General features: G+C 50.9%; 1 protein-coding gene across 1 annotated transcript; it reads left to right on the top strand.

Annotated features, from left to right (window-relative positions):
• The first annotated feature begins 8,525 nt into the window (after positions 1–8,525).
• Positions 8,526–13,158, top strand: LOC136666547 (uncharacterized). Its single transcript, XM_066644809.1, has 4 exons — positions 8,526–8,770; positions 10,683–10,867; positions 11,211–11,566; positions 12,664–13,158. The coding sequence occupies exons 1-4, from the start codon at positions 8,584–8,586 to the stop codon at positions 13,109–13,111; spliced, it is 1,176 nt and encodes a 391-aa protein (XP_066500906.1). The 5' UTR covers positions 8,526–8,583; the 3' UTR covers positions 13,112–13,158.
• Positions 13,159–13,508: the final 350 nt, after the last annotated feature.

Here is a 13,508-nt window from a genome sequence, read left to right as displayed (position 1 = left end):
ATAATATGTAAATAATGAAGGCATTTATAAAAGTTCTACATGTAATAAATCATATATAACAGGAGTCTGAGCAGTTTATACCACACACACACACACACACACACACACACAGAGAGAGAGAGAGAAAGAGCACAGTCATAGAAAGAGCTGTTGAATTTTATGCATGCATGATCAATGAGAGAGAGAGAGAGAGAGAGAGAGAGAGAGAGAGGGAGGGAGAATGCAAAGAAATAAAGGGAGAGAAAAGTATGCGAGGAAGAAAATGAGTGAGAATTAAGGGGGAGATAGACACTGAAAGAGAATGAGAGAAAGAAGAGAGGAATATAGGGAGAGAAAACAAAAAGCGATAGGAGAGAGAGAGAGAGAGAGAGCGTGTGTGTTTAGAGACTTGATTAAAGTGCTTGTTGTTTTGTGACAGTGCTCTGTCTCCATCTTCTGGAGAAAAGAAGAACAGCAGCAGACGTCTTTCAGGTGAACAACTGCTTCTGAAATGATTCAGAACTGTGTTCTCTGGAGTGATGGGGTTCCTCTGGTGTGTGGAACAGTGGAACTGTGTTCTCTGGAGCGATGGGGTTCCTCTGGAGTGTGGAACAGTGGAACTGTGTTCTCTGGAGCGATGGGGTTCCTCTGGAGTGTGGAACAGTGGAACTGTGTTCTCTGGAGCGATGGGGTTCCTCTGGAGTGTGGAACAGTGGAACTGTGTTCTCTGGAGCGATGGGGTTCCTCTGGTGTGTGGAACAGTGGAACTGTGTTCTCTGGAGTGATGGGGTTCCTCTGGTGTGTGGAACAGTGGAACTGTGTTCTCTGGAGTGATGGAGTTCCTCTGGTGTGTGGAACAGTGGAACTGTGTTCTCTGGAGTGATGGGGTTCCTCTGGTGTGTGGAACTGTGGAACTGTGTTCTCTGGAGTGATGGGGTTCCTCTGGTGTGTGGAACTGTGGAACTGTGTTCTCTGGAGTGATGGAGTTCCTCTGGTGTGTGGAACAGTGGAACTGTGTTCTCTGGAGTGATGGGGTTCCTCTGGTGTGTGGAACAGTGGAACTGTGTTCTCTGGAGTGATGGAGTTCCTCTGGTGTGTGGAACAGTGGAACTGTGTTCTCTGGAGTGATGGGGTTCCTCTGGTGTGTGGAACAGTGGAACTGTGTTCTCTGGAGTGATGGGGTTCCTCTGGTGTGTGGAACTGTGGAACTGTGTTCTCTGGAGTGTTGAAGTTCCTCTGGTGTGTGGAACAGTGGAACTGTGTTCTCTGGAGTGATGGAGCTCCTCTGGTGTGTGGAACAGTGGAACTGTGTTCTCTGGAGTGATGGAGTTCCTCTGGTGTGTGGAACTGTGGAACTGTGTTCTCTGCAGTGATGGAGTTCCTCTGGTGTGTGGAACAGTGGAACTGTGTTCTCTGGAGTGATGGGGTTCCTCTGGTGTGTGGAACAGTGGAACTGTGTTCTCTGGAGTGATGGGGTTCCTCTGGTGTGTGGAACAGTGGAACTGTGTTCTCTGGAGCGATGGGGTTCCTCTGGAGTGTGGAACAGTGGAACTGTGTTCTCTGGAGCGATGGAGTTCCTCTGGAGTGTGGAACAGTGGAACTGTGTTCTCTGGAGTGATGGAGTTCCTCTGGTGTGTGGAACAGTGGAACTGTGTTCTCTGGAGTGATGGGGTTCCTCTGGTGTGTGGAACAGTGGAACTGTGTTCTCTGGAGTGATGGGGTTCCTCTGGTGTGTGGAACAGTGGAACTGTGTTCTCTGGAGTGATGGGGTTCCTCTGGTGTGTGGAACAGTGGAACTGTGTTCTCTGGAGTGATGGAGTTCCTCTGGTGTGTGGAACAGTGGAACTGTGTTCTCTGGAGCGATGGGGTTCCTCTGGAGTGTGGAACAGTGGAACTGTGTTCTCTGGAGCGATGGGGTTCCTCTGGTGTGTGGAACAGTGGAACTGTGTTCTCTGGAGCGATGGGGTTCCTCTGGTGTGTGGAACAGTGGAACTGTGTTCTCTGGAGCGATGGGGTTCCTCTGGTGTGTGGAACAGTGGAACTGTGTTCTCTGGAGTGATGGAGTTCCTCTGGTGTGTGGAACAGTGGAACTGTGTTCTCTGGAGTGATGGTGTTCCTCTGGTGTGTGGAACAGTGGAACTGTGTTCTCTGGAGTGATGGGGTTCCTCTGGTGTGTGGAACAGTGGAACTGTGTTCTCTGGAGTGATGGGGTTCCTCTGGTGTGTGGAACAGTGGAACTGTGTTCTCTGGAGCGATGGAGTTCCTCTGGAGTGTGGAACAGTGGAACTGTGTTCTCTGGAGTGATGGAGTTCCTCTGGTGTGTGGAACAGTGGAACTGTGTTCTCTGGAGTGATGGGGTTCCTCTGGTGTGTGGAACAGTGGAACTGTGTTCTCTGGAGTGATGGGGTTCCTCTGGTGTGTGGAACAGTGGAACTGTGTTCTCTGGAGTGATGGGGTTCCTCTGGTGTGTGGAACAGTGGAACTGTGTTCTCTGGAGCGATGGGGTTCCTCTGGAGTGTGGAACAGTGGAACTGTGTTCTCTGGAGTGATGGAGTTCCTCTGGTGTGTGGAACAGTGGAACTGTGTTCTCTGGAGTGATGGGGTTCCTCTGGTGTGTGGAACAGTGAAACTGTGTTCTCTGGAGTGATGGGGTTCCTCTGGCGTGTGGAACAGTGGAACTATGTTCTCTGGAGTGATGGGTTTCCCCTGGTGTGTGGAACAGTGGAACTGTGTTCTCTGGAGTGATGGAGTTCCTCTGGTGTGTGGAACAGTGGAACTGTGTTCTCTGGAGTGATGGGGTTCCTCTGGTGTGTGGAACAGTGGAACTGTGTTCTCTGGAGTGATGGGGTTCCTCTGGTGTGTGGAACAGTGGAACTGTGTTCTCTGGAGTGACGGGGTTCCTCTGGTGTGTGGAACAGTGGAACTGTGTTCTCTGGAGTGATGAAGTTCCTCAGGTGTGTGGAACAGTGGAACTGTGTTCTCTGGAGTGATGGGGTTCCTCTGGTGTGTGGAACAGTGGAACTGTGTTCTCTGGAGTGATGGGGTTCCTCTAGTGTGTGGAACAGTGGAACTGTGTTCTCTGGAGCGATGGGGTTCCTCTGGAGTGTGGAACAGTGGAACTGTGTTCTCTGGAGCGATGGGGTTCCTCTGGTGTGTGGAACAGTGGAACTGTGTTCTCTGGAGTGATGGAGTTCCTCTGGTGTGTGGAACTGTGGAACTGTGTTCTCTGGAGTGTTGGAGCTCCTCTGGTGTGTGGAACAGTGGAACTGTGTTGTCTGGAGTGTTGGAGTTCCTCTGGTGTGTGGAACTGTGGAACTGTGTTCTCTGGAGTGATGGGGATCCTCTGGTGTGTGGAACAGTGGAACTGTGTTCTCTGGAGTGATGGGGTTCCTCTGGTGTGTGGAACAGTGGAACTGTGTTCTCTGGAGTGATGGGGTTCCTCTGGTGTGTGGAACAGTGGAACTGTGTTCTCTGGAGCGATGGAGTTCCTCTGGAGTGTGGAACAGTGGAACTGTGTTCTCTGGAGTGATGGGGTTCCTCTGGTGTGTGGAACAGTGGAACTGTGTTCTCTGGAGTGATGGGGTTCCTCTGGTGTGTGGAACAGTGGAACTGTTCTCTGGAGTGATGGGGTTCCTCTGGTGTGTGGAACAGTGAAACTGTGTTCTCTGGAGTGATGGGGTTCCTCTGGTGTGTGGAACAGTGGAACTGTGTTCTCTGGAGTGATGGGGTTCCCCTGGTGTGTGGAACAGTGGAACTGTGTTCTCTGGAGTGATGGAGTTCCTCTGGTGTGTGGAACAGTGGAACTGTGTTCTCTGGAGTGATGGGGTTCCTCTGGTGTGTGGAACAGTGGAACTGTGTTCTCTGGAGTGATGGAGTTCCTCTGGTGTGTGGAACAGTGGAACTGTGTTCTCTGGAGCGATGGGGTTCCTCTGGAGTGTGGAACAGTGGAACTGTGTTCTCTGGAGTGATGGAGTTCCTCTGGTGTGTGGAACAGTGGAACTGTGTTCTCTGGAGTGATGGGGTTCCTCTGGTGTGTGGAACAGTGAAACTGTGTTCTCTGGAGTGATGGGGTTCCTCTGGTGTGTGGAACATTGGAACTGTGTTCTCTGGAGTGATGGGTTTCCCCTGGTGTGTGGAACAGTGGAACTGTGTTCTCTGGAGTGATGGGGTTCCTCTGGTGTGTGGAACAGTGGAACTGTGTTCTCTGGAGTGATGGGGTTCCTCTGGTGTGTGGAACAGTGGAACTGTGTTCTCTGGAGCGATGGGGTTCCTCTGGAGTGTGGAACAGTGGAACTGTGTTCTCTGGAGTGATGGAGTTCCTCTGGTGTGTGGAACAGTGGAACTGTGTTCTCTGGAGCGATGGTGTTCCTCTGGTGTGTGGAACAGTGGAACTGTGTTCTCTGGAGCGATGGGGTTCCTCTGGTGTGTGGAACAGTGGAACTGTGTTCTCTGGAGCGATGGGGTTCCTCTGGTGTGTGGAACAGTGGAACTGTGTTCTCTGGAGTGATGGGGTTCCTATGGAGTGTGGAACAGTGGAACTGTGTTCTCTGGAGCGATGGGGTTCCTCTGGTGTGTGGAACAGTGGAACTGTGTTCTCTGGAGTGATGGAGTTCCTCTGGTGTGTGGAACAGTGGAACTGTGTTCTCTGGAGTGATGGAGTTCCTCTGGTGTGTGGAACAGTGGAACTGTGTTCTCTGGAGTGATGGGGTTCCTCTGGTGTGTGGAACAGTGGAACTGTGTTCTCTGGAGTGATGGAGTTCCTCTGGTGTGTGGAACAGCGGAACTGTGTTCTCTGGAGTGATGGAGGTCCTCTTGTGTGTGGAACAGTAGAACTGTGTTCTCTGGAGTGTTGGAGTTCCTCTGGTGTGTGGAACAGTGGAACTGTGTTCTCTGGAGCGATGGGGTTCCTCTGGTGTGTGGAACAGTGGAACTGTGTTCTCTGGAGCGATGGGGTTCCTCTGGTGTGTGGAACAGTGGAACTGTGTTCTCTGGAGTGATGGAGTTCCTCTGGTGTGTGGAACAGTGGAACTGTGTTCTCTGGAGTGATGGAGTTCCTCTGGTGTGTGGAACAGTGGAACTGTGTTCTCTGGAGTGATGGGGTTCCTCTGGTGTGTGGAACAGTGGAACTGTGTTCTCTGGAGCGATGGAGGTCCTCTTGTGTGTGGAACAGTAGAACTGTGTTCTCTGGAGCGATGGGGTTCCTCTGGTGTGTGGAACAGTGGAACTGTGTTCTCTGGAGCGATGGGGTTCCTCTGGTGTGTGGAACAGTGGAACTGTGTTCTCTGGAGTGTTGGAGTTTCTCTGGTGTGTGGAACTGTGGAACTGTGTTCTCTGGAGTGATGGAGTTCCTCTGGTGTGTGGAACAGTGGAACTGTGTTCTCTGGAGTGATGGGGTTCCTCTGGTGTGTGGAACAGTGGAACTGTGTTCTCTGGAGTGATGGGGTTCCTCTGGTGTGTGGAACAGTGGAACTGTGTTCTCTGGAGTGATGGAGCTCCTCTGGTGTGTGGAACAGTGGAACTGTGTTCTCTGGAGTGATGGAGTTCCTCTGGTGTGTGGAACTGTGGAACTGTGTTCTCTGCAGTGATGGAGTTCCTCTGGTGTGTGGAACAGTGGAACTGTGTTCTCTGGAGTGATGGGGTTCCTCTGGTGTGTGGAACAGTGGAACTGTGTTCTCTGGAGTGATGGGGTTCCTCTGGTGTGTGGAACAGTGGAACTGTGTTCTCTGGAGCGATGGGGTTCCTCTGGAGTGTGGAACAGTGGAACTGTGTTCTCTGGAGCGATGGAGTTCCTCTGGAGTGTGGAACAGTGGAACTGTGTTCTCTGGAGTGATGGAGTTCCTCTGGTGTGTGGAACAGTGGAACTGTGTTCTCTGGAGTGATGGGGTTCCTCTGGTGTGTGGAACAGTGGAACTGTGTTCTCTGGAGTGATGGGGTTCCTCTGGTGTGTGGAACAGTGGAACTGTGTTCTCTGGAGTGATGGGGTTCCTCTGGTGTGTGGAACAGTGGAACTGTGTTCTCTGGAGTGATGGGTTTCCCCTGGTGTGTGGAACAGTGGAACTGTGTTCTCTGGAGTGATGGGGTTCCTCTGGTGTGTGGAACAGTGGAACTGTGTTCTCTGGAGTGATGGGGTTCCTCTGGTGTGTGGAACAGTGGAACTGTGTTTTCTGGAGCGATGGGGTTCCTCTGGAGTGTGGAACAGTGGAACTGTGTTCTCTGGAGTGATGGAGTTCCTCTGGTGTGTGGAACAGTGGAACTGTGTTCTCTGGAGCGATGGTGTTCCTCTGGTGTGTGGAACAGTGGAACTGTGTTCTCTGGAGCGATGGGGTTCCTCTGGTGTGTGGAACAGTGGAACTGTGTTCTCTGGAGTGATGGTGTTCCTCTGGTGTGTGGAACAGTGGAACTGTGTTCTCTGGAGCGATGGGGTTCCTCTGGTGTGTGGAACAGTGGAACTGTGTTCTCTGGAGTGATGGGGTTCCTATGGAGTGTGGAACAGTGGAACTGTGTTCTCTGGAGCGATGGGGTTCCTCTGGTGTGTGGAACAGTGGAACTGTGTTCTCTGGAGTGATGGAGTTCCTCTGGTGTGTGGAACAGTGGAACTGTGTTCTCTGGAGTGATGGAGTTCCTCTGGTGTGTGGAACAGTGGAACTGTGTTCTCTGGAGTGATGGGGTTCCTCTGGTGTGTGGAACAGTGGAACTGTGTTCTCTGGAGTGATGGAGTTCCTCTGGTGTGTGGAACAGCGGAACTGTGTTCTCTGGAGTGATGGAGGTCCTCTTGTGTGTGGAACAGTAGAACTGTGTTCTCTGGAGTGTTGGAGTTCCTCTGGTGTGTGGAACAGTGGAACTGTGTTCTCTGGAGCGATGGGGTTCCTCTGGTGTGTGGAACAGTGGAACTGTGTTCTCTGGAGCGATGGGGTTCCTCTGGTGTGTGGAACAGTGGAACTGTGTTCTCTGGAGTGATGGAGTTCCTCTGGTGTGTGGAACAGTGGAACTGTGTTCTCTGGAGCGATGGGGTTCCTCTGGTGTGTGGAACAGTGGAACTGTGTTCTCTGGAGTGATGGAGTTCCTCTGGTGTGTGGAACAGTGGAACTGTGTTCTCTGGAGTGATGGAGTTCCTCTGGTGTGTGGAACAGTGGAACTGTGTTCTCTGGAGTGATGGGGTTCCTCTGGTGTGTGGAACAGTGGAACTGTGTTCTCTGGAGCGATGGAGGTCCTCTTGTGTGTGGAACAGTAGAACTGTGTTCTCTGGAGCGATGGGGTTCCTCTGGTGTGTGGAACAGTGGAACTGTGTTCTCTGGAGCGATGGGGTTCCTCTGGTGTGTGGAACAGTGGAACTGTGTTCTCTGGAGTGATGGAGTTCCTCTGGTGTGTGGAACAGTGGAACTGTGTTCTCTGGAGTGATGGAGTTCCTCTGGTGTGTGGAACAGTGGAACTGTGTTCTCTGGAGTGATGGGGTTCCTCTGGTGTGTGGAACAGTGGAACTGTGTTCTCTGGAGTGATGGGGTTCCTCTAGTGTGTGGAACAGTGGAACTGTGTTCTCTGGAGCGATGGGGTTCCTCTGGAGTGTGGAACAGTGGAACTGTGTTCTCTGGAGCGATGGGGTTCCTCTGGTGTGTGGAACAGTGGAACTGTGTTCTCTGGAGTGATGGAGTTCCTCTGGTGTGTGGAACTGTGGAACTGTGTTCTCTGGAGTGTTGGAGCTCCTCTGGTGTGTGGAACAGTGGAACTGTGTTCTCTGGAGTGTTGGAGTTCCTCTGGTGTGTGGAACAGTGGAACTGTGTTCTCTGGAGTGATGGAGTTCCTCTGGTGTGTGGAACAGTGGAACTGTGTTCTCTGGAGTGATGGGGTTCCTCTGGTGTGTGGAACAGTGGAACTGTGTTCTCTGGAGTGATGGAGTTCCTCTGGTGTGTGGAACAGCGGAACTGTGTTCTCTGGAGTGATGGAGGTCCTCTTGTGTGTGGAACAGCAGAACTGTGTTCTCTGGAGTGTTGGAGTTCCTCTGGTGTGTGGAACAGTGGAACTGTGTTCTCTGGAGCGATGGGGTTCCTCTGGTGTGTGGAACAGTGGAACTGTGTTCTCTGGAGCGATGGGGTTCCTCTGGTGTGTGGAACAGTGGAACTGTGTTCTCTGGAGTGATGGAGTTCCTCTGGTGTGTGGAACAGTGGAACTGTGTTCTCTGGAGTGATGGAGTTCCTCTGGAGTGTGGAACAGTGGAACTGTGTTCTCTGGAGTGATGGGGTTCCTCTGGAGTGAGTTTGATCCAGAACTAATCCCCAACACCAGCCCCTGACTCTCACACTAATGTTGTAAACTGAATACCATTCAAACTTTACAGTGATTTTGGGTAGGTTCTGGACACACAATCGGTTAAAAAATGAATGAATGAATGAATGAATGAATGAATGACTGCTACGAAGCTCCGTAAGTGGAAAAATAATTTAGCATATTAATATTTAAATATTAGACAGTACTACGTTGGTGTTGGTTGTTGCTGGGTGTTATTATAGCGGGTGTCCGCCAGAGGGCGCCGAGCGTGTTTACGCTGTGCGTGTGTGTGTGTGTGCGTGTGTGTGTGTTCGCGGAGAGTGGAGATGGTAAAGGAGGTAAATGAGCTCGTTCCTGACGCACCTCAGACCGACCATGGCCTCCAGCTGGACCTCGGAGACGGAGGAGGAGTTCGTGGCGATGATGGAGTCCCGACCCGAGCTCTTCGACACCACGGAGTCCAACTTCAGCAACAAGACCCTGAAGATGAACGCCTGGCTGGAGATGGCGGAGCGGCTCGGGATCAGCGGTGAACACCATCAGCACCACCTCCCAGACACCCCCTCGACACCCCCTCAACACCCCACACACACCCCGCTACACCGCCACACCGTCGCGTGCTGGATCTCGCCTCATCCGCGTTCGAACTCTCCGGTCCACCTTAAGTGGCCCATCGCTTGCATTCATTTAAGGTGGACTGGAAAATTTGAACAAGGAGAAAGCAGTTCACATCCTCTAAAAGAACCACTATACACACCTCAAACACAACAAGGGTGATCTACAACTCACCACACACACCTCAACCACAACATGGGTGATCTAGAACCCACCACACACACCTCAACCACAACATGAGTAATCTAGAACCCACCACACACACCTCAACCACAACATGGGTGATCTAGAACCCACCACACACACCTCAACCACAACATGGGTGATCTAGAACCCACCACACACACCTCAACCACAACATGAGTGATCTAGAACCCACCACACACACCTCAACCACAACAAGGGTGATCTAGAACCCACCACACACACCTCAAACACAACAAGGGTGACCTAGAACCCACCACACACACCTCAACCACAACATGGGTGATCTAGAACCCACCACACACACCTCAACCACAACATGGGTGATCTAGAACCCACCACACACACCTCAAACTGAGGTGTGTGTGGTGGGTTCTAGATCACCCATGTTGTGGTTGAGGTGTGTGTGGTTGTGGTGGGGTCAACAAAGGTGATCTAGAACCCACCACACACACCTCAACCACAACACAGATGATCTGGAACACACTCCACACAACTAAAACACAATAAAGATTACCTAGAACCCATTACACATGTCTCAACCACAACATGGGTGATCTAGAACCCACCACACACACCTCAAACATAACATAGATGATCTATTACACAAACTAAAACATAATAGATTATCTAGAACTCAATACACAACTAAAGTACAATAAAGATTACCTAGAACCCATTACACATGTCTCAACCACAACATGGGTAATCTAGAACCCACCACACACACCTCAAACATAACATAGATGATCTATTACACAAACTAAAACATAATAGATTATCTAGAACTCAATACACAACTAAAGTACAATAAAGATTACCTAGAACTTGCTACACACATCTCAAACACAATGTAGGTGACCTAGAACCTACCACACATTTCACCTTTACAGTCAGATGTGCAGCTCCATCTTTGTGGCTGTGTTCACATTAAAAGTGAATCAAATCTGTGGGTTTTTTGCCGTAATGTGACAGCGATCTGATCTTTTCAGAGCTGTGTGGAGACGTCAGATATGATATTTTTTTCAGATCAGATGTGAGTCACTGTCCTGTGTGTCCTAGATCTGATACGCATCCGATTCCCGAGGATGTGATGTGAACTTAAACAGTCAGATCTGATGTCACACGTCTTTTTGCCTGTTCACATTCACAGCTGTCACCTCCAGCGCCAACGGAGGAGAGACAAATAGCTCCAGATCCTCCCTACATAGTGCACTTCAGAGATTATAAACTCAAACCCCCACACAGAGAGGGCACCAGTTCGAGGTGTGGAGCTTGTAGCTGATTGTAAACGGTTTTATATTTTGACGTAGAATTTGAGAACGTTATTTTAACGTCTATTTTAGTGTGCACTACATAGGGTGGAGGGAGTGATTTGAGATCGAGCCGAACTCAGCGCAGCAGTAAAGTCTGGCTGGTGTTTTCTCCTCGTCCTGATCGAGCTGTGTGCTGTCCTCCGGAGTAAAGTACGACGCACGCGAGTGTTTTTGTTGTCGGTTACAGACGCAGGACACTAACGTTTGAGAATGTGAACCGTCAAGATCCGGCAAATCTGATCTGAGCGAAAACAAGGCCCGTCCGGTTCTCCTCTTGGTGACGGTTCTGCTGCTGTTTTCTTGTAGAGAAGGAGCTGAAGAAGAAGTGGGACTCTCTGAGGACTCAGTACAGCAGGTACACTAAGATGTACGGCTCCGGGGCCGAGGGCCGGCTGTGCACCGCGAGGCAGCAGTGGATTCTTCAGAGACTCAAGTTCCTGGACCCTCACATAAAGAGGAGGTCGTCCTACTGCACGGACCTGGACTACGAGGTACGACGCGGCTCCGCTACACGCTGACGCTTCTGCAAGGGTTCTTTAGTGAAGAATAGGGTTCTGTATAGAACCCTGAACACTTGAAGAACCTTCTGCCTGATTAAAGGGTTCTGCATCGTGAAGGGGAGAATGTGCTGGACATGGTTCTATACAGCACCAGAAGAACACAACACCCTTCTCTGTATAGAACCATCTACAGCACATTCTCCATCAATCTGAAGTGTTTCCTTCATTAAAGAACCCTTTAGAACGGTCATTTTTAAGCTAGCTCTCAGTCACTGCAGTGAGACGGATCTGTGACGGTTTGGTGTCGTTCTGCTGTGGTTCTGCGTGTCTCCAGGTGACGGTGGTGGAGAACAGCTGTGACGGGTTGAGTCCGGCGCAGGTGGACGTGGAGCTGGAGGCGGACTCTCTCCACCAAGCTTCCAACTCGGACGCAGAGATCAACGCCGACTCCTTCAAGCCTCAGATCAAGAGACCGTTCCAGGACGAGGAGAGGGTCTCGGACTCGCCGCCGTCTCGAGGCGGGAAGCGCTTCTACGCCGGGGGACACGGCGTGAACCTCGTGAACGTATCGTCTCTCGCCGGACGAGAGGAAGAGGACGAGGAAGGTCTGGACTCGGAGAGGCTGAGGAGGATCGTCTGCGGCACCGTGGACGAGAGGAAGGCCGAGGACTGCTGGGACGTCTTTGGCAGGTGAGTGTGTGTCTCCGAGGGGGACACGTCTCTGGGATAATCCCATAATAAATGTAGTTTATTTGGTTTTCTGTTTCTAATCCTGCGATTATAGAACCAAATAAACGACACTGACACACAACAATGAGACACAGCTGCCTCCTCTGTGTCGCCCGGTTACGGGGAGGAAAGAGTTAAATCTGTTATTAATTTAAAAGAAAAACGGGGCAGATATTACTGTGAAATATTGTGAGTGCGGTTCCAGGTCCACGGTGCCGTCCAGCGCCTCTCTGCGCAGTGAGATTAGGAGTCAACTCCCAAAGAACCGATTCTTTGAGTGTCTAAGGATCAGAGCCGACAGAGTCGACTCAGTGTCAGTTCAAACAGCGCACTTCAAACAGTGGATTAACCATGACTCTGCTTTAAAACACAGCAGCTCTGTGAACAGAGGAAGCCAGGTGAATGCGACTCGAGCTCAGCCACAGACAAGGTCTGGTTTTATCATTCAACACCGGGAGACGGGTCATTCTCTGTTCTTCGGTTTCAGGATTAGAACCGGAGAACCGAATAAGGAAAGGTACACGGACGGTTTAAACTGTGTCATTACTGCCCTTCGCTTCCTGATTTAATACAACATCGTCACGAACGGAACGGCTCCGAAACGACGAGGAGGAGTTACCTTCTGAGACCAGGGGGCGTCGGTCTGTTTGCTGTAGCGGTGTATTGTGTGTTTGTGGGTGTTTATACTGTTATAAGCGCTTATAAACACAACATCTCTCGGAGTGATCAGTGTCTGTCGGCTGCGAGGCTGAGGTTCTTTAAAATATTTACAAATGTCCATTACGTCGCACGAAAATCAAACCAGCTCAGAGTTTCAGAAGCTTTTGGAAGGATGCTGGAGCATCATGGGAAACGTAGTCCTACCTTTAGAGGGTGGTTCTGTAACTCGTCTAAACCCACACTCACACGGACTTTTGGACACGGCTTTTTCCTGATGGAGCTCAGAACCAACGCAGCGCCCGATTAAGTGTTAAATAAGTCGTAAGAAACTGTTGTTATTATTAATAAGAAGTGTATAATTATTATATAACGCTGTGTCCCTCTGTGTTGTCCCTCAGGTACGTCGTGTCCTGTCTCCGCAGTCTGGACTCGTCCCGGACCCGAATGAAAGCCCAGAACGAGCTGTGTGCTGTTTTACAGAAACACATTGAAGGGGAAGAGGAGAAGGAGGAGAGCTCAGCTCTGAGAGACAACAGAGCAGCGCCCCCTGGCTGCAGCGTGAAGCCTGGCGCCTGCTCTCGTCCTCACTGCGAAAACAAACCTCCCTCGGATCAGAACCAGAGCAAAAACCAGGACCAGGACGATCTGGAACCCTTCCTCAGATCCATGGCCATCATCGTGAAGCGCCTTCCCGAGAGCGTCCGGGCCGAGGTCAAGTTCCGCATCCACGAGCTGGTCCACAGAGCCGAGATGAAGCACCTCTACGATCAGAGCAACACTCAGAACGCCGTTCCCCCGGGTCAGGACCCCACCTGGGAGAATGGACTCAACTACAACCTTATATAACCCCCCCCCCCACACACACACACACACTTTCACACACTGCTCTTTTGTACAGATTTTTAAAAATAAATTATATATGTTTATAAAAACACTGTGTGACTGTGTTCCTGCACTGGCCACTTTATCAGAAACACCCCCCCCCTCTACTGACACTCACTGGCCACTTTATCAGAAACACCCCCCCCCTCTACTGACACTCACTGGCCACTTTATCAGAAACACCCCCCCCTCTACTGACACTCACTGGCCACTTTATCAGAAACACCCCCCCTCTACTGACACTCACTGGCCACTTTATCAGAAACACCCCCCCCTCTACTGACACTCACTGGCCACTTTATCAGAAACACCCCCCCTCTACTGACACTCACTGGCCACTTTATCAGAAACACCCCCCCTC

Source organism: Hoplias malabaricus, chromosome 14 (genome assembly GCF_029633855.1).
Source record: "Hoplias malabaricus isolate fHopMal1 chromosome 14, fHopMal1.hap1, whole genome shotgun sequence".
Taxonomy (NCBI): domain Eukaryota; kingdom Metazoa; phylum Chordata; class Actinopteri; order Characiformes; family Erythrinidae; genus Hoplias; species Hoplias malabaricus.
Note: the sequence above shows the minus strand (reverse complement) of the source record. Positions and strands in the feature narration are given on the sequence as shown.